This window comes from Carettochelys insculpta, chromosome 2 (genome assembly GCF_033958435.1).
Source record: "Carettochelys insculpta isolate YL-2023 chromosome 2, ASM3395843v1, whole genome shotgun sequence".
In the NCBI taxonomy this organism is placed as follows: domain Eukaryota; kingdom Metazoa; phylum Chordata; order Testudines; family Carettochelyidae; genus Carettochelys; species Carettochelys insculpta.
This window is the reverse complement of record NC_134138.1, coordinates 43,786,128-43,812,069: the sequence shown is the minus strand read 5'-3', so window position 1 is coordinate 43,812,069 and position 25,942 is coordinate 43,786,128. Positions and strand designations below refer to the sequence as shown.

Sequence of the window (25,942 nt, the reverse complement as noted above, 5' to 3'; positions counted from 1 at the left end):
AAAAGCTCTTGAGAAATGACTTTATAACTTGATAGTGGGAAGAATGTAAAGGGGAAAAAATTATTTTGTCTGTAATGTGAATACTGCACAGTACATACACAGCTCAAAAGTCATTGCTTCGTCAAAAAATGATTAAATAAGAGCAGAAAAATGTGCTAACTTTTGATCTTTTCCATATAGATCTTAAGTCACGATCAGTTGGTTTCCGTTTGTTCTTTGAAATCACATAAAGTTCATATGTGCCAGGTTTTATATGAATCACATGATAAGTTCAAGTAATACAAATTCCAAAGCTGACTTTATATACCCAGTTCACATATGACTGTGATACTCTGTTATCATTACAGTTAACATATGGTGGGTACGTTAATGCTGAAATTGAAAGGAATCCCATCAGTAAAATGCAAGATAAATAAAACTATACCAATGCCTTTCAAATTAATTAAAAATGAAGAAGTTGATGGCAAAATTATTACAAAATAGAAAGTGGAAGGTGCTAGGAGGGTCCTGTGTTCAGAAAACCAGAGAAAAGAAACAGTCTTGGAACTAAAGAAGAACGGTGACTGCTTAGAAGCTTTTAAAAACATCATGACTTTCCAAAATTCAGCAGTCACGTTTTAATAGTTATTTAAAAAAATGCTTGGGATTGCATAATCTGGTGGTGTTTTATCATCTCTGAGAGCCAGAAAAACAATACACAGCACTGAGCAGAAGTTAATTTGACTCTTTTCATTAAGGTTAATATTAAGAATTGACAAAAGGAGTACCATTAAAAGGGATCTGCAGTGGTAGTTACTGAAATGAAATGCAAAAACCTAGCAGTAAAAAGTGACTTCAGTGTCAGTGCAACTCCTAATAAACTACATTGCCTGTTTGCCAAGTAGTGTTCTGATCTTTTCGACTTCCATATAATTTGTGCTTTCTGCTTATGTTTATTATGATGCAAATAAGTAGTAACTAGTAGTAACTTCTAGTTTATACAACTATTTTGGAATGATTAAGTAAAATGTTCAAGAATCTTTACTAGCAGTTAAGTTAAAAATTAGCAGATAGTAAGACAGCCATGTCAATCTCTTTTTATATTTAATAATGCAATATTTGGCTTTTTCCACACATTACAAAATAAGTATAATACTTGTGTAATCTGCATATATACATGTGCACGCGAATGTACATGCGGATATACAGGCTCTGTGTATGTACTACAAACACTGTGTATAAAAATAATATATTAATGCTATCATAATATGTATATGCTCAAACTTGTTTTGTTTTGTTTCACCCATTCTATTTTTTCACACTATTAGTATATCATTAGTAAATTCTGTGATTATCTTTATCACCTGCAGATCCTGGAAAGACACTTCCAGAAGCTCTTGATTACAGCAAGGTGTGGCTACAAACAGTAGCAGGAGAGATAGATGCTAAAAGTGGCATTCCACCTCCTCTCATCACACTGCAAATTAAAGACTTTCTCAATGGGCCAGGTAAGAGAGATACTTTTCATCAAAATAAATTTTCTAATATAATCTATATGTGTATACAGAGCCATCATTTCTTCGTAAATGAATATGCCAGAAAAATATATCCTCCTTTCTCTGTATGTATGGATTGCTTGATTGTTAGCCTATAAAATATATGGCACAAGTATAGAAAGTATCATATTTAGAATATGTGGTCACATGATATAAAGCCTTTATTAGCACTTCTTTGTCAAAACATGCATGACTTGTGACTATGTCTTGAACAATACCAAACTTATGTCAATAAAATCCTTATAGCAGACATCAGGTATTCTTTAGATATAAATTTAGGGCACTCATATCTCCATTTCCCAAATATGGGACAGGGAGATGGTGGTGGAGTGGGGGCTTCTCCCGGCTGCACCAAGCCATGGGCAGCTGACACTGCCTTCCCCCCTCCCAGCTCTGGGGAAGCAGCAGCAATGGGTGTTTCCTGCCCCCCCGATCCCTGGGAAGCAGAAACCACAGGCGTTCCCTAACCCCTCAGCCCTGGGGAAGCAGCAGCCAGGGGTGCTCCGTGCATGGAGCCCCAGGAGAGTGGTGGCCCATAGCCCTGGGGCAGCAGCAGCCCGTGGCCCAGGGCAGTGGTGGCCCAGAGCCCTGAACAGCACCCATGGGCGCTCCTGACCCAGAGCCACAGGTCAGCAGCAGCCTGCAGGCGCTACGGGGCCAGAACCCCAGGAAAGTGACAGCTAGGAACGCTTCTGCCCTGAGCCCCTGAGGGTCTAAATACAGTACAGTTTGTCCCTTTTAAAAAATAAGTCTGGACACCTTTTTAGCGTCCCAAATACAGGACCAGCCCTCCCAATACACCTAAATTACACATAAAGAAAAACCCTGTGTTATACAGTGGCTTCCCCCATGGGTCGAAGAGGCCGGTGCTAAATCAGCCTAGATTACAGGATGAGTCCTACCTTAGAGGAATCAGTAATTACAATACAAAAGTAGAAGAAAGTTGCAGTGAAGTGGAGAATCCTGGGAACCTACTTTTGTGTACACAGATGCTGCTGGTCCCAGAGTCAGTAAGGGGAAAGCTTAAGAACCAGAAATGTGAGGAAGGCTCTTCAAGCAGGAAGGCCTTGGATAGACCCTGTCCAGTAGGTGAAATACTGCAAAGGCCCTGCTGGAAAGTCCCATGAAGGAGACAAATTGTGAGCAGGGGATGCTGGGAAGCAGAAAGACAGTTCTTTCAGAGAGGTGGACCTCTGCATAGCCACAACTAGGTTGAGGTTTCAACTCTGTGCATTTGTGCTCTGTCTTTGGAAGGTTTGCATTACTTTGGACTACTGGGAGAGACAGACAGTAGGTGTCTGGTGGCGTCGGATAAAACGGAGTGTTGAGTAACCGGGGGTCAGATAACAGGTTTTTGTTTTACTTAGTATAACCCTTTACCACTTGTATTATCCCTTCTCAACAAATTACCATAAAGGGTTGTAATTAATTCCTGACCGCACTTTTACACTTGCCCGGTAAACTGGTCCGTTGGGAGCCATTAAAAGGGCCAAACATGGGGAGGGGTACGGGGCTGTTCTACAGCCCAGCAGGCAGTAGAACCATGTCAGAGGAGCTGCCCACGTGGTAATGACTCCTGCAAACAGCAGCCCAACATGCTGCTGCTTTCACCACAGTAGTTCGCAGTAAAGTACTGCAGCTCTGCAGGTATCCAATTTAGATCTGTGAATATAAATTTTGTATTCACGCAGGGTTCAAAAAAATTTCCCCCACCCCACTATTGCAGTCCAACTTACTGCATCCCCAGGTACCTACTGGCTCTCAAGGTTTCCCCCAGGGACTCAATAAATCGGACTGCCTGAGACGGTGTGGGATGAAACAGAATGTTTGATAACTGTGGGGGTTGGATAATCTTCCCCAGCACCATGCAGCTGGGAGCTCCATAGGGGCCAGCAGTGGCTCCTAGTCCTGACTGGCTGGGTCTCCTCGACCAGGCCAAGGGTGGCTGGCTGCCTGCCCAGGGAGCCAGTCAGTTGAGATGGCACTGGGACAGCTGGCAGCCTGCCTGGCCCACCAGGGCTCTGAACTCTGGAGCCAGCAGAGGCTGCCTGCCTGGGGAGCCAGCTCTGGGATGCCAGCCAGGGCAGCCAGCAGCCCAACCCGGGATCATCCGGGGCTCTACTGCCTGGGGTTTGTGGGGACTCTCCTCCCCGGGGCCACCTGGGCTCTTCTCCTGGGGGCCAGCTGGGGCTACAGCCCAGGACCAGCTGCATCTCAGCTCCCCATGACAAGCAGGGGCTACCCACTCAGGGAGCTAGCCCCAGGGAACTGCCCCATGGCAGCATGCAGTCCACCCCAGGGAGCCAGCAGCCATCATTACAGAAGGGGCCCAGGCAATCCGCCCCATAGCTTTCTCCTCCACAACCTCCCACCTCACCCCCACTTAGCCAACATATTCGGATATTTGACCATCGGTCGGTCCCGATTATGTCTGATGATCAGGGTTTTACTGTACATAGACTATATTAGACAAAACAACACATTAGGAGCTAGACATTCTCCATAGTGAGCTTCTGTTCCACAAACATGCATGAGCAGAACCTGTGCCAGCCCCACAGAATGCTTGCCTGGCAAACAGGGAAGGTTACCAATTCCTGGAAGGCTTCTCTTCATCTGATCCTGTCATCTTAGTCCTCTGTTCTGTTTCAGGTTTATGTTTTCTGTACAAGGTCCAGGTTTCACAGCCATACAGAAGACTGGTCAGGACTACAGCCTTGTACACTTTCAGTTTAGTGCACTGTCGGATATTGTGCTGACTCAACACTCGCCCCGTCAGATGTCCTAGTGCCTGGCTGGCCTCAGATTCTGGCATTGATTTCTTTGTCAAGGGAGCCATCATTGGTTATCACACTGCCAAGGTACTTGAACTCCTCTGCTGTTTTTAACTCTGTTCCTTGAATAAAGATTGAAGTGTGGAGAACAGAAGATCCTGGAGCAGGTTGAAACAGTACCTCGGTCTTTCCTAGGCTGATAGTCAAACCAAAGAGGCGGGTGGCATCAGCAAACTTGTTGACGATGAGCTGGAGATCAGATTCCTTGTGTGCTGTAAGTGCACAGTCATCAGCAAAAAGGGCTTCAAGGAAGAGCCTCTCAAGCGTCTTGGTTTTAGCATTCAGACGGCAAGGCTCGAAAAGTGACCCATCAAGTCTGTATTTTATGTAGACTCCATGGTGCAGGTCCTTAACTGCGTGGCTGAGAATGCATGTGAAAAAGAGGTTGAATAACACTGGGACCAGCACGCACCCTTGCTTCATACCACTGGATATCTCAAATGGATCTGAGGACTTGCCATTTAAAAGAACAAAGCCAGTCATGTCGTCGTGGAACAGGCATGTGAGGTTAACGAATCTTCTCGGTCAGCCAAGTTTTGACAGGATAATCCACAGGGCTTCTCTGTTGATGGTGACAAATGCTTTGGCCAGGTCTATAAAGACAGCATAGAGATGCAAGTTCTGCTCTATTCACTCTTCCTGGACCTGACAAACAGCAAAGTTCATGTCAATGGTGCTGCGGCCTGGGCGAAAACCACACTGTGCCTCTGGTAGGTTCTCCTCTGAGATGCTGGTGATCAGACGGTTGAGGAAGACTCGAGCCAAGATCTTCCCAGCTGTACAGAGAAGGGAGATGTCCCGGTAATTTCCACAATCAGCTTTGTTGCCCTTGTTCTTGAAGAGCTAGATGATTGTGGCATCTTTAAAATCTTTGGGCATGTCTTCTTCCCAGATGCTGGTCAAGATGATGTGAAAGTCTTCAAGTGACACTGGTCCTACCGCTTTGAAAATTTCAGCAGGGATACCATCCATCTTAGGGGCTTTGCCAGAGCTGGTCTGGCTGATTTCCTTTTTGACCTTATCCATTGTAGGGGGCAGGTCAAGACTACCTATTGTGGGTTTCTGAGGGATCTGGTCTAGGGCCACAAGGTTGACAATGGAGGGTCTGTAGAGAAGGTTACTGAAATGCTCTCTCCACCTAACAGAGTAACTGATAGCAATAACAGACTCTCTCTCTCTCTCTCTCTCTCTCTGAACGCAGCAACACTGGAGGTGCAAGAGACATTTTACCATTGGGTTTCCACAGATAAGGATACAGAGACTTAGTAAGCTTGGGCTCCATTCCAGGCTCTAAAGAGTATTTTTCTTGATAGGGCATGAACTCATCTGCCTGTTGTCCCCAAGTTTGTCGTCTTCTGCCCCATCCCTTCCAACCTATACCTTTCCTAATCCCATCTCTTGCTCACTCCCAGCTCCTTGTCTCAGTCCTTTTGTTCTTACTTGCCCAGTCCCAATCGCCACTCCTCAACGTTCTCATTTTCGGATACTCTGTAAGAAGGCTAGTTAGTGGCACCTTTAAATAAATCTACAGCACAAAAACTTAAAGGTATTATTTGAAATAGGTTTTGCGTCGGGTTTCCTACAGCTGGCCACCTGACCAGAGGCCATATTTTAAAATGGTTTTGCTAACCTTGAAGCCCAATTTAATGCATAAAGTATTGATAGTCTGGACTATTCTCATCCCAGGGCCAGGACACCTAAGTTAGAAACTCTCTTTGGGAATGAAGTTCAAGTTGCTGCTAGGCAAATTCAAACAGTCTCTACCGGTGGGTTTCACTTTCCTTTGGGTTAAGTGATTCCTGATGTTCTATATAAGCAATCATAGAATCATAGAATGCTAGGACTGGAAGGGACCTTGAGAGGTCATCGAGTCCAGCCCCCTGCCCTCATGGCAGGACCAAGTGCAGCCTAGACTATCCCTGATAGACAGTTATCTTGCCTGTTCTTCAATATCTCCAGAGAAGGAGATTCCACAACCTCCCTGGGCAATTTATTTCAGTAAATCTCATCTCCAAATATAATGCTGTAAATAGGGTAAGTCTCTTCTGTCCCATCTTCAGCAATATAGGCAAATACTGAGTGAGCGTTCAAATTCTCTCCTTCCTTATTTGGCTTCATAGGCAACTCCAAATAGGGATCTCTTTTGTCCTAAAACACATACCTACATTTTTATCATCTAGCTGGTTGCAGTTGGACCCATCTTTCAACATGAGTCATCAGTAATTACCCTGAACTTAATACAGAATTTTGCTTCAGGATGGTTTGGCAGAACATTCCTGTCTCCCAGTACACATTTTTATAACTTTCTAGAACTGGGTGGTTGGTCAAATAATTTAGTCTGCTTTAAGAAGCATTCTACAGTGTCAGACATTTGACTAGATTGCTTTAAAACAAGGGCCATACTTTCACAGCACAGGCACAATCACAATAAATGCTGTTTCAGTAACTGGTGAAAAGATGTCACGGTTGAATTCAGTAACATGATAGCATCAAGAATATAATAAAACTTCCCCATTGAGACTCATTCCTGCACGTGGTTGTTGGACTGCTGGAACGATTTGTGTAGTGGAGGTGCTAAGAGCCATTGAACCAAACTGTATACCTTACATATAATGTAAACTACTTAAAGCCAACTGATGCAAACACACCTTCCGATGGTGGCTGAGCAGCTGAGCCCACCAGGAGGGAAATGAATGGCTCTTTAGTGGTCCTGTGGTAAGCAACCAAGTGGCCATACACTGTCAGTCTGCAGTTGTCTGGCAACAGCAAGGACCTCAGCAGTCATCTACAGAGAGCCTCAGCAAGGCCACCTAAAAACATCAGGGACAATCATTAATAAACTGAATAAATACCCTGCGAAAAATTCGTTCACAACTAGTAGTATTCACAAGTAGCATATATTGCACCGTTCTGTCAAAGATGTAGTGGTTTATTTTGCGCATCTGTCAAATACTATAATACTTACATTTTATGTTCCTCCTGTATTACTAGTATATTTTCAAATGACTTACGTTCATTTTATGTATTTATTTTATAATCACTTGGTATATAGAAAATTGATAGATAGCCATTGAAGAGAGCTAGTCTGCTTTTCAGCATGTTATCAAAATTCTGCAAATGCAGTCAGAAATGTGGATATCACAACTTCAGTGACAAGAAATAATAATTGCAGTGAATAAATTTGTACAATACAAGCTTTATTAGGGGGCTGGCCGCAGCTTGGCTACTGGCCCTGCTGGCTCCTGGCAGATGCCAGTTAACTGTGGTTGCCGGTTATCTGAGTGCCATATAACATGGATTTTACTGTACACATGTTTCAAGTGTTCAATGTTGTTATGTAAGTAAAACATTTTCCATAAATAAAATGTTTTTGGAAAGGTGAGTTTGAAACATCAGCTCTACTAGTCCAAACAAAAGTATAATACAAAATACAGCATAGCATTTAAAAAACAGCCTGTTCCCAGAATTTTCTATTTCAGATGAAACTCCAGTTATTGTAAACAGTTTGTCATCTAAAGTAAATAAATAGATGTTGTTTCATAGAAAAATAGTATTTTTCAACATGTAGGAAGCCAGATTGTCGTTCTATATTAATTTAGAGATCCAAAAAACTTCAGCAAGTAGCTAGACTTGGAAACCACCAATTAAATGGGAATAACAGGATATGTTAATATACGTCTTGCCACATGAGTGGATTATTTTGTACATTTTTGGCAACTAATGAAAATGATATTTCTTCCAGATCTTTAGTAATAGGATCCCAGGAGAAATAAGCATACATCACTAAGCCTGTGAGAACAGACCTCAACTTTACCCCCCCAAAACAAATTAAAGAACAATTGTTTCCTCTTCTACAGTACTAATTAGCTACATTTTTTTTAATTCCTGGTAGATCAACATGTACTACCATTGTTACAGTAAATCTAATACTAGACTTATATATTTAATTCTTCAAATGCAAGGTTATGTTACATACAGCTGAACTGATGATTATTTTTATAATTATCTTCTCAGATAAAGAATAAAGATGACCATATGGTTTTATTACTGCCTTACTTGCTATCCCTATTAATTCTTACTTCAGAACAAAAATCCTCCATGTTTAGCTGTATGAAATATATTGCAAAAGTTTTCAATAATTTATGAAATATAACTTGTCTTATAATTTGCCATAAAAATACAGTTTTAAGTAAAACACAAGTTCTTCTGTGCCAGAATCATCTTTCCCTACCATTTTCTAGGAAAGATGATAGTCCAAGTATGAAATTATTAAGCTTTTTGATTTTTTTGCCATTTGGAATAATTTTCTCTAGAACATTTTATCCAGTCAAATTATGATGTAGTCCCTTTGCTGAAATTTAAAACAGCATTCCAGACTTTTTTCTTCTGAGTTTGCCTATTTGTCTTTGCCTTCCATTGCTTGTATGTTGTGATGAATTCTGTACCTCCAGTTGTATATATATATTTTTTAAAAAGTCTCAATTCAAAAAAAAAAAATCTGCCACCAAAGGCAACAATTGTACGCATTAGCAAGGTCAGTGATTTGGAGAAACCTGGTAAATATCAGCTACCAGAAACCAACTAAAATAGTATCCATAGCAGGTGATAGATTAGTTGGAACAGATTGGAACCATTGCACTTTGGCAATCCTGGTTTCTTTCAAGCTGTTTTAAAAATGTTGTCATTTTAATACACGATCTCAACCCTGTAGAACACTCCACAGCAGGTTAATTTGAATCGTATGATGTGTCACTGCCCTCGGCTGACATGAGCTCTGTTCCATGTGTGAAGCCATAATAAATCCATTCCCAACCGAAACAAATTCCCTGTGAGAAGGTGAACTAATCCAGGCCCCACACTGGCATGTTGGCCCTCTGTAATTGAAAGCAGGGCCACCTGCTCCCAGCACAGTTAGCCTAGAGAGAGAAAATTAGCATTAGATCAGATATTTAATATATTGAAAAATCACTCATATTTTATGCAAGTTCAGCTGTGGACTGCTTAACATGACATCACATACAAACCTAGGAATGTGCCCACTTGATCCCATTTTAACAGTTTTTTTAACCATGGTGTTTGTTAACTTTGAAATGAGAATTTTTTGATTTAATGAGATCTGACACATGAGAAGGGGAACTGGCCAGGGTGCAGACTTTTCTAATTAACTCAGGGTCATTTGCAAAAACATTTGTGCACTCTGATATTTTTTTCATTGTTCTTTTACAAACAAGTTTTTGAACCACTGACACTGTAGTCATGAAATGACATTTATTTGATTAAGAGGACAAATAGAAATATGCCAAAAAATATAACAGCACGCACATATTATTTTTATTGACATAGTTATTTCGTTTAAAAAGAACGCAGTTCAAAGATTCGCTGAGGTATGAAGGTAATGCAAGCAAAATTTTCAAAACTGACTTACGTACTTAGCTGCCTAAGTCCCACTGACTTCAGATGAAACATACTCTTAAATGCTTATGTCACTTTTTCAAACTGGAACTTAGGCTGTTAAGTCAAGTATATAGTTTTTAAAATTTTACTCTATAGTCTTTCCGTCATTTCAAAGTGCCTTACCTGTTTTCAACTTCTTCTTTTACCTTTTGTTGTTTTTTTCCTCCTCTTTGGATTTTTTCATTTCTGTCTTTCATCTTATCAGTCTTAATAATGATATGAACAGCACTTTGAGATTGTCTGCACTTAGGGCTTGTCTACGCTACCGCCTTTCTTCGAAGGAAGGATGATATTTAGGGTGTTAGGAGTTTACTAACGAAGTGCTGCCGTGCATAGGCAGCACTTCATTAAGCAAATTTGCCCCCGCGGCAACCTCAAAGTTTTAAACTTCAAAATTTTGAGGAGTAGGGGGACTTTGAAGTTGCCACAGCACTTCGAAGTACCAGCAGGTGAGCTGCGTGGTGGGGAATTTGCTTAATGAAATGCTGCCTATGCACAGCAGCGCTTCATTAGTAAACTCCCAATGCCCTAATTACCATCCTTCCTTCGAAGGAAGATGGTAGTGTAGACAAGCCCTTAAAGTGCTACAGTAGTGAAGCTGCAGCACTTCAGTGAAGATGTTACCTGTGCCAATGGGAAGGTCTCCTGTTGATATAGGTATTCTTCCTGTCTCAGAAACGGTAGCTTGTTCAGTGGGACAGTTCTGCTATTGACTTTATTGACTTTATGCTGTCAACACTGGGGTTACGTAAATTTAACTGCATCGGTTGTGAAGACCAGCCTCTCAGTCACAAACTCAAGGATCCTTTCCAGGTTCTTTCAGAGATTTGCTGAGTAACACATTAAGCAAATTACTAAACTTTTTTGTGCACCAAATTCCGCATCCGTGAAAAGGGAATATTAACACTTTACTGCTATTTGCCTCCATGATGTCTCCAACCTCAGCTGTAGTTGTTTGCCTATCTACACAACCCATGAAACATTTTTGAAAAATAGTTGTCAGGTAGGGGCATATGCAATTCCCTCAGTATCAATATTCCATTGATCATCTGTGCAACCCCTGGAATCCCTGCAAAATGTGTACTGCAGCAAAGGAGAGGAAAGAGATACCAGAAACGTAGGGTTTTGTAGTTTTAAGTAGGATTGTGTGTTTCCCTGAAGTCACAGTCCTCCTCAGTGGTCTTGCTTCTGATTCTTCAGTGTTAGCAACAAGTAAGGAGGTGTTTCTGATGCTGGTGCTAGTACTGCTTAACGTTAGGTTGGACAGAGAAGGATTCTGAGCCGAAGGATAGATTTTCTCAGTCTAGAGGTGTGTGTTCATGCACAATTAGCATTCATAATGAAGGGAGATGGTTCTGAGCTACCAAGGCTAGGTAAGAGAAGGGTTTTTCTGCTTTGGGGACAGGTGTATGTGGGAGAGTTCCTGTGTGGTTGGGTTGGAGGGAGGTGGAGAAATTCTGAGCCAGGAGTGGAATGGGATTAGTTGCAGGGATAATACAGGAGGGAAAAAATTGGTGATGTCAAAGTGATAAGAAGCAGATGTTATGACAGAGGTAGACTGGAGGGGTTGAAGTTTTGGGACTGGGAGGAAATACTGAGTGGACAACGGGAAATAAATACAGTAAACCCTCCAAATCCATGATTTTGAGGTATGCTTAACTTGCATTAACACAAGTTAAGCACAACTCAGAATCCTGCTCCTCTGGCTCAAACCCCCTTGGCATCGCTCAGCCTCGGTTCAATCCCCCCACCCCCAGCTCAACCCCCTTGGCCCCGGTTCAACCCCCCTCCCATCCCAGCTCACCATCCCTAGGTGTGGCTCCAGCTCACCCTCCTGGCCCCAGTTCAGTCCCCCCCAGTCCCAGCTCACCACCCCTAGGTGTGGCCCTGGCTCAACCCCCCCGTCTCCAGTTCAACCAACCCCCCCGGCGCTGGTTCAAACCTCCTCCCACCCCAACTCACCACCCTTGTGCATGGCTCCGGCTCAACCCCCCCCCAGCCCCGATTCAGCACCCCCCTACGTGTGCAACTGTGGCTCAACTCCATCCCCCACTCCCCTGCAGCCCTAACCCACCTCCGGTTTAACCCCCATGCCCTCCTCCCACAGCCCACTGCCATGCTTAACCCTCCCCAGCCACACACACACCCCCAGATCCCAGGACTTACCTTTCAAAAGGAGCTGCAGGTGCACTGGGAAAAGGCAGCCCCCAACTTACGTGAAATTCAAGTTATGGGAGGGTGCGTGGGTACTGTTTTCTCCTAATGTCTTTATTTCTGTCATGTGTCCATGTTCCCTCTAATTTTTTCCATCCACATGTGGAAGAATTTTGTTACGTGCACTGAGAAACATGAATATGCACCACCAGTAGAAACACGTGCTTCCAGCTGTGGGTGCTCTGTTAAATCTGCTGGGTGGCATCTGACGCTGGTGGGTAGCCATCCAAGCATTCAGCTTACAGGAACACTGCATGGCTAAGTCTACACGAGAGGCTATTCCCAGCAAAACTGGGCTTTTGTCGGGAAAAACCGTGGAGCATCTACGCACAAAATGTACTTTGTTGACAGTTTGTCAACAAAGCCTGATACATCCACCAACAGTGTTATACCTCTTCCCTTTCAGGTATGATGGCTCTCTTGACAGTGTTCTGTCAACAGAACAGGTGTGTAGACGCTCCAGGTCCTTTTTGTCTACAAACAAGGCTTCCGGTCCACAGGCAGCCCTGTTTGCAGAGCTTCTGGTCAACTGTTCTGTTGAGAGAGGGCCATGCAGTCCAGCTGTTCTTTGTCAACAGAGTGGATTACTCTTTCAGTCTGCTTTTATGTGTAGATGCAATCCGCCAGCAGAAGCTTTGCTGGGAAATCCCTTCCAACAGTGACTTATGTTGACAGAGGCTTCTTGTGTAGATGTAGTGCATGTGTCCCAGTTTTTAAGTTATTTCTCTAAAGCTAAGTCTAGATTGCCGAGAACTATCAGCAAAAGATACACAAACTGCACAATGTATTTCCATATCTTTTCCTGACAGTTCTGTTGGGAGAGGCTTTTTCAACATTTGGCCTGTCCACACAGGGCCAAATGTCAGAAAAATCTCCTCTATCAATATATCCCTTCTTCCTCATGGAATGAGGTGTACCAGGATGTCGACAGAACACTCCCAACAGGCAGATCTCTTCCATCAGATCTGCTGTTTGGACGCTCCCTCTGTTGACAAAACTTCTGTCGACAGAACTTTTGTAGACAGGAGCCTGCAGTCTAAACATAGCCTAAAAGAAAATAAAAAGAGGGAAACATACTGCTGAGAAAGCTGATGAAAAAAGCCAGCTTTGAAATGCTAAGCAGAAGAAATGTAATATTGCCTGGTGTTATTTTAACAGATTGGTCCATGTAATGTAGAATTTTTATTCCACTCTTTGGGGTTGACAACACAACTCATTCATGGCTCTGCCACTTTTGAACTACATGGCCACCTCTAATTCATATTGTAAAAAGACATCAACACAGAACATACTTGAATATTTCACAGAGAAAGTAGTCAACAATGCTGTAAGTCTGCATATATTTTTGATACACCTTTAATAATAAAAAGACAAAAGAAGAAATTGTTTGACAGAATTTTCAGACTGCTGCTTATATGTTTTCTTTTATAGATGTTATGATTTTGTTGAAACAGGCCATATTGAATCCATTGCATTTTTGTAATAGATTTCAAAATACATAAGAAATGTAAGTAACATGATGACTAATGGGTCAAGTGAAGTTGGAACATTTTAAATGAGAAAATAGCTGGAAATAATTTTCAGGAAACTATTCCAGTTGATTTTTGGTCCCCCACAAGGTATATGTTAACATAAACTCTATAGAATTGCCTCTGGGATCTGAAGTCCCTCTCTGATTTCATTATTGCAACTTGATTCTTTTCCTTTTACTGTTAAGTCATCTTCTGTTGTGGTGGGAGCATATAATAAGTGTAATTTATTTATGTTTGTCTAATCTCCTTTTAACTTAATAGTCGTTTCATCATTCTGTTTCCTAGTAGCTGTTCAGAAAGTTGTGAAAGGTAATTAGAAACTAATCACTGACAGACATGGATTTACTTGGTAATCTAAAGTTATGTGGCAAGGGAATGGAGAGAGAAGTACAGCAAACAGGAAAGCAGATTAATTAAGCACATTATTCACTAGAAGAAAATATTTTTCCACAAGATTTTCTTCCAGAGTAGTTATTTAATTTGGAATAGTTCAGTTTATCCCAATCTGTTAACAGTCCCATGCTCATGGGGGTTCAAACACCCTCCTATCCCCATGTCTGGTTTCTCTCCCTTTCCCCTGCTGTGCTGTGCAGAGGGAGCCTGCAGGGGATGATGGAGGAACCCAAGGTACTTTGGGAGTTGTAGTTCCTTGGCTACCCCCTGCCTGGAGAATTGAACCTGGAGTAAGGAAGGGACTACATTTTCCAGCATGCCTATGGTTGCTAACAACAGGAAAGGGAGTGGGAATGAGGGAATATTATTTTTAACTTACAATATTAGAGTAAGATCCCAGAAAGTAATTTCTATAAAACTTTTATTACTGTATAAATTGTTATCAAACAAAATCGTTTTGTCAATCACTGTTTGCACTGAAATTTTTCATTAACCTCTCTTATGCGCACTCATTGAATGACTATTTTGAACTCCTTGATATTTAAAAAAAAAAAGAAAAAAAACTGCTGTCCACATTTACGAAAAAAGCACACTCCCCCACAGAAATTCCTTGTAGACAGGCCTAGTTAAGGATCCCTTTACTGTTTGTTAGCAGTGGAATCTCCTCAGACCTTGAAGAGGTGGGAATTGACTATCCTGTTTCTGTGCTGCAGGACAGTGAATTTGGCCTTTCAGGAGGGAGCTAGGGTAGCACCGAAGAGCTGTCTGAATTCACCACCCTATGGCTACGGCTACACTAGCGAGTTTTGCCGACAACATCCACACACAAAATTCATTTTGTCAAAAGCATGTTGACAAAAGTTGGCACTTCCACTGACAACCTTCTGCCTCTCCCAGATGAGGAAAAACACCTTTTGTTGACAAGTTCTTTTGACAAAAAAGCCATGTGGACATTCTAGGCGGCTTTCTCTCGACAGACAGAGCATTCAGGACAATGAGCAGCCCTACCTGCTGTGTTTCCAGGTGCCTGTTTTGTTGAGAGAGCAGCCTGGCAGTCTGGCCACTCTTTTGACAGTACAGAGCACACTTCTGGTTGGCTTTTGTGTGTGGCTGCACCCTGTTGCAGAAGTTTTGTTTGGAAATCTCTTCCAACAGCTACTTCTATTGACAAGTCAGTGTAGTGTAACTGTAGCCCATGTGTTCGCCTGTGGCCAGCAATGCTGCCCAGAATTTTTTCCACAAGAGGTACAGTGGCTTTACCCATGATACGTCCCTTCCACCTGCATACCATTCCTTGTGAAGGTGTCCTCAAAACACAGGCTGCAGCTATCTTTCTTAGGTTGTGTCTACACAGCAAAGTTATGTTATTTTGAAATAACTTTGCTAGCGTTTACACAATACAACCACTGTTTCAAGATAATTTCAAAATAGTGGTTGGCTTATTTCGAAATAGGCAAACCTCATTCCACGAGGATTAGCGCCGCTTTCAAAATAGCTATTTCTAAATAGGGTCTGCATAGGCAGGGAATAGAGCATATTTCAAATTAAACCATAAAGCATCCAATGGCTCTGTTTCAAAATATGCTCTATTGTGTGTGGATGCTGTATTACAAAATAACATTCAGCTATTTCAAAATGTATTTTGTTGTATATCAGCATTATTTTGAAACAAACTGTTCTGGAATAGCTCTTCTGGAAGAGTTTGTTTCCAAATAAGGCTGTGGGTGTAAACATACACTTAGTTTCTTCTTTGACTGATTGATCATGTGCATTCCAAGTTGGGTGTGCGCTGGCACATGCCCAGTTGTCAGAAGCTTTTTGTCCCAACCAATAGCCGTAGAGTCAGTGCGGTGCCCCCTGGAGTGGCAACCAATATACACCACCTGCCCCGCCTCCCACTCAGTTTCTTCTCACTGCTCTGTCTGTTGCTGGAGCTCTCTCCTCTCTTAGTTCGGCTGGTAGTCATTACCTGTGAATTGGTTAGTAATTGTTAGTATGAATAGTTGTAACTAGTTTAGGTAGTTCTTATCACTTGTAAGTCGTTTTCACTTAGTTGTCAGAGAGCCAGGGTGGGACTTTAACCCTTCTGGGAGCTTCAATGCCAGGGGATGCCTGGCTCTCCAGGATTCAAAACCTGTTCAAAATGCATCCAACGAATGCCCAAGAGTGACCCACACAGGACCTGTTTGAGTTGCCTTGGTGAGGCACTCCTTCGTGAATGTTGCTGCATCTGTAAGGCGATCAAGCCTAGGACTCCAAAGGACAGGATGCAACATTTAAAAGTCTTACTAATGGAAGTGGCCTTGTACCTGGACATCTCCACTGCAGGAGTTCAGAGCAGTGTATTGTCGTTGCAGAGCGCTCTGGTACCATCAGTGCCATCAGAAAGCTCCCAACATTGGGACCAGGTGTCTGTGCCTAGCACTACAAGGTGACACAGAAGTCAGTCCCCTAAGAGGGTAAAGTGCCGAGAACCCTCCAAGGAATCTGCCAGATTGCATCATGAGTTGGGTCATGAAGAGCAGGCATTGATGCCAGCATGAGGCAGGAGCCTGTGCTCGCCAAGGCTGCCATCAATGCGGGAGGCCTTCAGTGCAGCACAGGGCCTGTTGTAGATCTCGGTGCTGGGGCCAACGCAGCACCGAGAATCCTCATCGCCACCGGAGGCATTGCCCCAGACACAGATGCCAATGCAGACCACCAGGCAGGAGTCATCCTTTATGGCACCGTCACTGTTCTGTTACCAGACCAGCTTCCACAGGGCATACCAACCACAATGACTCTGTTTAGTGTGCCTTATCCGCACGGCGCAAGGGCAACAGGAGTCTGCACAAACCACGAGCCCCAGGGCACCTCTCTGCTCATCAGCATCAGAGTCCAACTCTTATTACTCCAGCTCCGCTAGGAGTGGGAGTATGAGAACATTGCACCGCAGCGAGCGCCGTCACCCTTCAGATGAAGTTTGGTAGGTGACCTCTCAAGGTGAATCCCAATGGCCCTTTTGGACTCCATAGGCGATCCATGAAACACAGGGGCAGGCAGTGGGACTCCCTGCTAGGGCGCCTGGCACTCCCCAGGTGCCAAGGGCGGTGCCTTTGGTGTCACAGGGGGCGTCTCCACTGGAACAGTCACAGGGCCTGACCTTCAGTGAGCTCAGCATCATCGCAGACAGCACCAACCCAACTCTGGGCACCACCCTTGCAGGCACCAGGACCTACAGCACCAGCGGTAATGGCACCAGCAGGGCCCATGCTATCCCAGGTGCCGAGCCATCCCAACATGCCCCAGTGCAGCCTGCATTATGTTCCGGTGCTCTACCCCAGGCACTGAGCACAGCACTGCAGGCCACGGTACTGGGCATTCAAACAGGGAAGTTAGGACCCCTCTTGCCGATGGGCATGGAAGGGGCAGGTGCATTGTCTTCATCCTCTCCACACAAAGCCTTGGCTGGATCCTTGGCATCACCAGTTATGGAGGAAAGTAGGGCATATGAACAACTGCTATTCAGGGTAGCCCAGGGCCTGGGTACACAAGCAGAGGAAGTCAGGGACGAAATGGACCCAGTGACAGCCTGTCGGCACTGGGGCCCACAAGGGTGGCACTGCACATTATTAAAACAATTTCCATTACGGCAAAGACAGTGTGGCAGACCCTAGCCTCCACCTTACCCACAGCCAGAAGGAACAAGCATTGGTACTTTGATTCTGCCCAAGGCAATGAGCACTTGTTCACCCATCCTCCCCCTGATTCCCTTGTTGTCAATGCAGCGAACCATAGGGAGAGACAGGTTTCAGGCCATGGCATCTCTTATCTACAAATAGATCAAGTTCCCCACCAGGATGGCCCGAGGATGCCTCAGGTTGTCGGGCCACATGGCGGCATGCACATTTGTAGTCCAGCATGCCAGGCTGTGAATGCATCCCTTCCAACTGTGGCTTGCCTCAGTGTACCAACCTGTCATGGACAACATAGACTTGGTGACAGTCTCACAATGGGTACAGTTAACCCTGCACCAGTGGCTGGAGGCACAATTGATCTTCATGGGAGTGCCTTTCAGCCCCCTACAACCCTTCCTCTCTCTAATCATGGACACCTCAGACATGGGCTGGGGGGCACATCTGGGAGAGCACCAGACCCAGCCCTGTGGAGCAAGGAGGAAACCCGGCTCCACATAAACGATCAAGAACTCAGAGCCATCAGGCTCACGTGTGAGGTGTTTCAGACAGTCTAAAGAGTCAATGTGTAGCTGTGAGCATGGACAACGCCACAGCCATGTACTATATAAACAAGCAAGGGGTGCACACTCCTCTCCCATGTGTCATGAGGCCCTCAGGCTCTGGGAGTTTTGCATTAACATCAAGTTCTCCTAAAAGTGGATTATCTACCAGGGGCCCACAGCTCCCTGGGGGACCATCTCAGCAGGTCTTTCATGAACCACGAGTGGTCACTACACTTGGACCTGCTGTGTTTAATTTTCCAGAAGTGGGAACATCCCCAAATAGGCTTATTCGCCTCCCATCTTGACACAAAGTGCCAGACATTCTGCTTGTACCAGAACCAGAGCCTGGGTTCCTGGGCAGATGCATTCAGCATTCACTACTCAGGCCCCCTGCTTTAAACCATCCCTCCGGTGCCACTCATCCACCGAACCCTACTCAAAATTTGGTCAGACTAGGTATCGGTCATTCTAGTGGTCCCAGCGTGGGCTCAACAGCACTGGTACTCAACCCTCTTGGAGCTGTCCATCTGCGACCCAATGGCGCTGCCATTAAGCCCAGACCTGTTGACACTGGAGGAGGGGAAACTGCAGCACCCCAACCTTCAAGCACTGCATCTCATAGCATGGAAGCTCCATGGCTGAAAGCAGTGGAGCTCTCTTGCTCGGGACCTGTGAAAGAAGTGCTGTTGAACAGCAGGAAGCCATCCACAAAAGCAACACACATAGCCAAATGGAAAAGACTTTCTATCTGGGTCACTCAAAAGGGGTTATCCCCAGTACTGACTCCAATACCAGTTATTCTGGACTACTTGTTGTTTTTGAGTCAGGAAGGGGTATCGGTATCCTCTACCAAGGTGCACTTAGCAGCTATCCCGGCCTTTCACCCTAGGCCAGGTCTATCTTTGGTCTTCTCAGACCCTGTTGTAAAAAGGTTTATGAAGGGCATGGAAAGGGTCAGACCACAGGTATGACCCCCTCTGCCAGTGTGGGACCTCAATCTGGTATTGTCAAGACTCATGGGGGCCCCTTTCAAGCCCCTTGCTTACCGTTCCCTCCTATTTCTTAGTTACAAAACAGCATTCCTGGTGACCATTACCTCAGCCATGAGGGTATCAGAACTAAGGGCTCTGACAGTGGACCCACTTTATATGGTGTTCCACAAGGACAAGGTTGGTTGAGACCACATCCAGCTTTTCTATCAAAGGTGGTCTCCCCCTTTCATATCAACCAGGACATTGTCCTACCCGTCTTTTGCCTGAAACCTCATGCCTCCCATAGAGAGCAGAGTTTACATTCTTTAGATGTTCGGCCTTCTATATGGACAGGACCAACCCATTCAGAAAGTCCCAGCAGCTGTTGTGCTGGAAGACCCTTCATCCTGTCTGCTACTGGTCTTCTCCCAGCAGATCTCCTCCTGGATAGTGGCCTGCATTAAGGAATGCTATACACTGGCAGGGATACCCCCTCCCCAATCAGAGCTCACTCTACCAGAGCACAGACTTCTTCAAAAGCGTATTTGGCCCGGGTTCCTATCCAGGACATCTTCAGGGCGGCCAACTAGTCCTCCATACACATGTTTACGGCCCATTATGCGTTGACACAGCAAGCCAGAAAGAACACTGCCGTGGGCAGGGCTGTACTACATTCCATCCAGGGCTCCAACCCTGCCTCCATTGGCCTGCATTCATCCAACTTGGAGTGGACATGAGCAATCACTCGAAGAAGAAAAGACAGTTACCTGTTCTGTAACTGGTGTTCTTCGAGATGTGTTGCTCAAGTCCATTCCAAAACCGTCCCACCTTTCCTGCTGTCAGAGTAGCTGGCAAGAAGGAACTGAAGGTGGGGCAGGTTGGATGGTGCATATATTGGTCGCCTTACAGGCACCGCTCCAGGGGGAGCTGTATCAACCCTATAGCTACTGGTGAGGGCAAGAAGCTTCTGGAACTGGGTATGCGCCAGCACACACCCACCTTGGAATGGACATGAGCAACACATGTCGAAGAACACTAGTTACAGAACAGGTAACTGGGTTTTTTGCACTCTGGAATTCTCTTTCACTTGTGCCCAGAGTTTTTAATACCCTTTTGTGATGCAATAGCCCTTTTGCCTGGTATGAAGAGGCCAAATAAAGGGTTGAAAATGTCATCCATTTTGATTTTATCCTATTCAGTAAGATGCCTCTGGTCTCTACTGATATGTATTCTGTCCATAACTTCAATAAGTTTTTCTCAGAGTGAATGTTAATGTTTCTTTCATTGTGTAAGGAGAAAGCATAAAACAGAACAAAGAAACAAATCATGTGCATTGCTCCTTTTTATTTTGGGGCTTTTTTATGTTTTACCTAAAATGCCAAACAATCTTATTGCATGATCTTTATTATGAGATCATTAAAATATTTACAACAAAAGCTCCAGTGTTAATTTTTTTGCAGTTATGCTCTTGGATGACACCAGTTTCTGCAAGGCCTGATTCCCTGTATAATAACAACTTGACAAAATTTTATATTAGGTTATCAGGCATGAGATTTTTGTTTGCTATGTTACACAGTCTTTCAGTGTGGAAAACAGGGAAGCCAGGAAAGCTTTGCTTCTGTGTTTTAAGTACTTTTTTATTGTATTTTCAAGGTTTATAAAAGCAGGTGGCTAATAGCACTGATTAAATGCAGACCTAATGAGACAGGTGCTGTGCATGATTTTTTGCTCAGCTGTTCAAGTGCACCTCAGTTCAGTCTCTCTGACTAATCCATCCCTATCTCATTCTCTGTCTGAGAGATCCCAAGAGAGTCCTCTGGTCAATTACTCATCGGGGTATTGTAGGAGTTTATCTTGTTACCTCTTCTGTGTAACACATATATTAGCGTACGTGCATTCTCGCTGTCTGCAGAAGTGGAATATACTGCTACAGGAGAGCATCAGTAGTCAAATATGCACTTGAGGAAAAGATCTCATAAATCCTTTTAAAATTTATATTTAGGATCCTAAATCAGTTAGGCATTGTACCACTGAGTGCAATAGCACCTAAGTACTTTTAAAAACGTGGACCTCCATAACTTACCATACCCTTACCCCTTTTTCGCAGTTTATTTCAAGCTGTTAATTATTTTGTTATTTTCTGCCCATCCTTGTAGCCTGAATATGTACCTTTCAATTATTTACCTGACTTAGCTAGTAAAATACTTTTCAATTCAACATGGAAAATTTGAGCACAAAAAGAATGTTTCTCAGAAAAGTATTAATCAATATCGTGAGTTATGATTAAAATAGCTTTTTTCAATGGTAACTTACAGCTAACTGCTGCCAATGAAACATTAACAACATATTTCCAGGAAGGCTTTATTTCATGTTTCCTTAACAATGTCATGGAAGTCTGATCTTTCCATTAGCAAATTTATGTCCTGTCATTGTAAGAAAAAAGTTCTAGTTCTTCAAGTGGTGTCCCCCTGGTGCTCCACAGTAAGTGTCCCCGTGGGTGCTCCACAAAAGGTGTCGGGCTCCTCCAGCACCAAAGGTTGGAGATTTTTCCTAACAGCACACAGTGAGGTTGTGCATGTGTGATCACAGCACATGCCGGTTGTTTCACCAGAGATCGCGTGCTCAGCCTTGCTCTCCTCAGTTCCTTCGTTGCTGCCCTTGGCCATGAAATAAGCTTGACACCTCTCTCACTCTTCAGTTCTGTTGAATAGAAAAACTTGGATTTATAGTTAGTAGTTTCTTCACATTATCTCTTTGGTTAGTGTCCTTAGACAATAGAGAAGAAAAAGAATTTCTCCCTTATTCAGAATTACCTTCCTTCAGTTAATAGTTACAATGTAGATTGTACATAGTTTGCTGAGGCGTCCACTTCCATTTAAAAAAAAAGACAGAAAGAAAGAAGAAAAGAGAATAAGAAACTCTGTGATATCAGCTATGTCTTTCTCGCCAGGATTCAAAAAGTGCTGTAAATGCCGCAGCCCTATGCCTGCCTCAGACAGTCACTCTGAGTATACACATTGCCTCAGAGAGGCTCACATTCACAGAAATACTCTCAGTATAAGAACCTGACAGCTCAAGCCAGGAAAGACAGGGAGCTGCATTTAAAAATGCTCCTCTTTGATGAGGCTTTTGAGCCAGCACTGGGCAGACAAAATAATATGGAGAATATCCTTTTTGACAGGGATTCCACTGCCACCTTAGTGAGGACAAAAGCAAGATCTAAGCCTTCTCTGTCACGCCTCACTCCTGGCTAGAGTGAGCATGGGAGATAAGCCAGGCACACTGGGCATACAAAAGCCACACTTTGCATAAAGCGACTTCAGTCCCTGATTCAATGGTAGCAACAGCTCCACAGGTGGGTGTGCAGTCTCTATCACCAGCGCTGGCAGACCAAGCTGCAGCTGCTGCACTGAGCATTCAAATGGCACAGATCAGACAAGTGCCACTCCTGGTGCCAGAGCAATACACGGTGCTGTGCTGTCCCTCAGCACCAGGGGATCAACAACAACAAACCCCAGTACAATTGTCATCCCATTATAGAACACTGAGGTCTGACCAATCACTTCGCCCTCACTATGCTGCCATGCATTGATCTCCTTCACACAGACTGGTCAGTCATTTCCCACATGCTCTCACATCACCAGACTTCTCTAGCGCTAATAGGTACTTTGACCACAGAAGTATCTTCTCAGAGCATTTATCCCCAAGTGCACCAATCGCATTACTACTTAGATGATCACCATTATTACTATGCAGAACACCCACACAGGTCTTACTGTTCTAGATCCCGATCGCACCTATCACCCTGTCACTGCTGTGGTCCCATTAGAGATCACCTGAGAGTATCCCCCATCGTACAACAGCAGCAGCCATCTCCTATCAGATCTGTTTCCTCATACCATGAGAAGGAGGTAGAATTTCATGATACTCACATGTCAGATGATATTGAATCACAGCTGCCTCTGGATTTGCCAAGCTAAATCTTTGATATCTCACGGGGAAGTAATCACACCCATAAACCATCCATCTCTGGATGACGTAAAACAATTTCAAGATCTTTTTAAAAGGGTGTTAATTAGCCAGGAGATTACCATAACAGATGCCAGAGGAACAACACAAGCTTCCAAAAAGTCTACAACCATCTTCCTCAGTCAGCAGCCCTACCACTTGATGAAGCTATAATGAAGGCAGCAGAGGAAGTCTGGCGAAAACCAGCCACGGCTACACCTATGAGCAAACGAGACGACAGAAAGCACTTTGTCCTCACAAAGGGCATGGATTTTCTATTCTTAAAACCCACAAACCAACTTTTTTGTGGTGGATGCAGCCAATCAGAGAGCAAAAACACAGCACATATAGAAGTAACCTTCCTGATAAAGAGCATAAATGCTTAGAGTTATTTGGTAGAAAGATGTAGTCTTCAACATTTCAATTGTATATAGCTAACTACATGGAGCTTCTAGCTAATCATGACTTCGACAGTTACTCCAAACTTTCTCAATTGATTCATCATCTTCTCAAGGACAAGAGACCCATCCTTAAGTCTAAAATTCAAGAAGATTGCACTGCATCTAAAAGAGCATTGCCGATGGCACTAAAATCAACCAATATGGTAGCCAGAGCCATAGCTGCCGCCATTATCATGAGAAGGTCCTCATGGCTGCAAGCAGCAGGCATCCCAAAAGAACTCCAGGCAAAAGAAGATTTACCATTTAATAAGATCAGGGTCTTTGTGGCAAATACTGAAGAGATCCTGCATTCCAGCAAAGATACATGTGCTACTTTGCACACTGTGGGGATGTACACTCTTCCATTACGCAAAAGGACATGCACCCTATATCACAAATATTTTGTGAGACAATCCTAGAGATCATACCAACCTGATGCTAGCAGGCTGCAGAATGAGAGGCTCAGGGCCCAAAATAACTGAAAAGCAGTACAATCTGTCTCAAAGCAGCAGGTTTGAAATTTTGGTCAAAGACTCATCCAACCTCCCACAGTCTTCAGTGCACCAGATTTCCCAAATATTCCACAACCACCTATGCCCCTTTTTACCACCAGTGGGTGTTCATAACCACAGATAGGTGGGCTTTAGACATTCTTGCCCAGGGATATACTATGCCTGTACTCTCTGTACCTCCAACATCCCCTCCTTCCCCATCCCTTCTCAGGGACCCTTTCCACAAGAACTTACTGCATCTCGAAGTATAGCACCTCCTTCAAACTGGGGCCATAGAAGAAGTTCCGGAACAACATCAGGGGAAAGGATTTTATTCAAAATACTTCCTAACGGAAAAGAAAATGGGGTTGGAGACCCATCCTAGATCTACAGCTGTTGAACAAATACATTCACAAACAGCACTTCAAGATGACCACACTATCTCTTATAATCCCTGCACTGGACGAGGGGGGCTGGTTCACAGCCCTCAACCTTCAAGGTGCCTATTTCCACATCACCATTCACTCTGTTCACAGGCGCTTCCTGCTCTTCTTCCTCAAGTCAGAGAATTATCAGTACAGAGTCCTTTCCTTCAGGCTTTCATCTGTCCCCAGGGTATTCACCAAAATCCTCACACCAGTGGCTGCACAGCTCAGATGGCAAGGTGTCGCTATATTCCCATAACTTGATGATGGCTCTGCTCCTGTGATTTCTTGAGGCTCTTCCCAACAGACCACAAGAACCATGGTACAGTCTGTGAGATAGCTTGTACAGTCTCTAGGTTTCCTCATAAATATTGCTAAAACAACTGTAGAACCTATCACAGTCATCAATTTCTTAGGAGCTCGACTCGTCTCCAAAACCATTGATGCTTACCCTTCTGTTCCAGTGTTAAAAGGCTATAAGGAACCGTCTATCAGAGCTCACCATCAGACCTACAGTACCTGTTCTTACATGTCTTTGCCTCCTCAGCCATATGGCAGCCACTACTTACGTTGTCCCCAGTGCTCGGCTACATTTCTGGTGTCTTCAGCATTGTCTGGCATCGGTATACACCGCCACCAGACATCACATTCACGGGCAGGTGATGATACCTCTGAAGGTAATCTCATCTTTACGCTGGTGGACCCAAGAACAAAACATTGTTGTGAGGCGGGTCCCATTTCATTGTGCTGAACCATCACAACAAATGTGTCGCTTCTCAGATGCAGGGGGAGCGTATTGTCAGCAGTACCACGTCCAGGGTCAATGGACCAAGGAGGAACAGAGGCTGCATATCTGTCTCCTCAAACTACACACTGTCTTCAATGCTTGCAAGCATTTTCTCCCACATATTCAAAACAAGACCATCCAAATCCTTACAAACAATTCCATGACAAAGTTTTATGTCAATCACAATCTCTTTGTGCAGAGGACTTAAACTTATGGAACTGTTGCATTGTGCACAACATTGTCCTTATGGCTTCGTGTCTGCCAGACATGAACAATACACTTGCAGACTCCTTCAGTCGTTATTTCTTCCTCGATCACAAATGAGAGCTCCATCACAAAGTGACTCAACGCCTCTTTCAGACATGGAGTCACCCATCTACAGAGCTCTTTGCAATGCCACAAAATTCCAAATGCAGTCAGTATTGTTCGAGAGCAGGCAAAGGCCACAGATCTCTGGGGGGATGCCTTTCTCCTCTCCTGGAATACTCACCTTCTGTATGCCTTCCCACCCAGTCCACTGATCGCCAGGAGTCTTCAGGCAAATCCAGGCAGATGGAGCACGAATCAACCTCATAGCTCTGGCTTGGCCCAGACAGATCTGTGTTCCCTTCACGCTCTCATCTAGCTGTTTGTTCTCCTTAC

The 25,942-nt window shown here is 44.1% G+C and overlaps 1 protein-coding gene across 7 annotated transcripts in view; it reads left to right on the top strand.

Moving 5' to 3' along the window:
- VPS13B (vacuolar protein sorting 13 homolog B) overlaps positions 1-25,942 on the top strand; it is a 903,527-nt gene that overhangs the window by 729,877 nt on the left and 147,708 nt on the right. For all 7 annotated transcript variants that reach the window (XR_012644370.1, XM_074986872.1, XM_074986870.1 and 4 more), the window contains one exon: positions 1,350-1,487. Coding sequence is in view for 6 of the 7 variants with exons in the window: in XM_074986872.1 (XP_074842973.1) it covers positions 1,350-1,487 (138 nt within the window). In the remaining variant the exon portion in view is untranslated. The remainder of the gene's footprint in view (positions 1-1,349; positions 1,488-25,942) is intronic.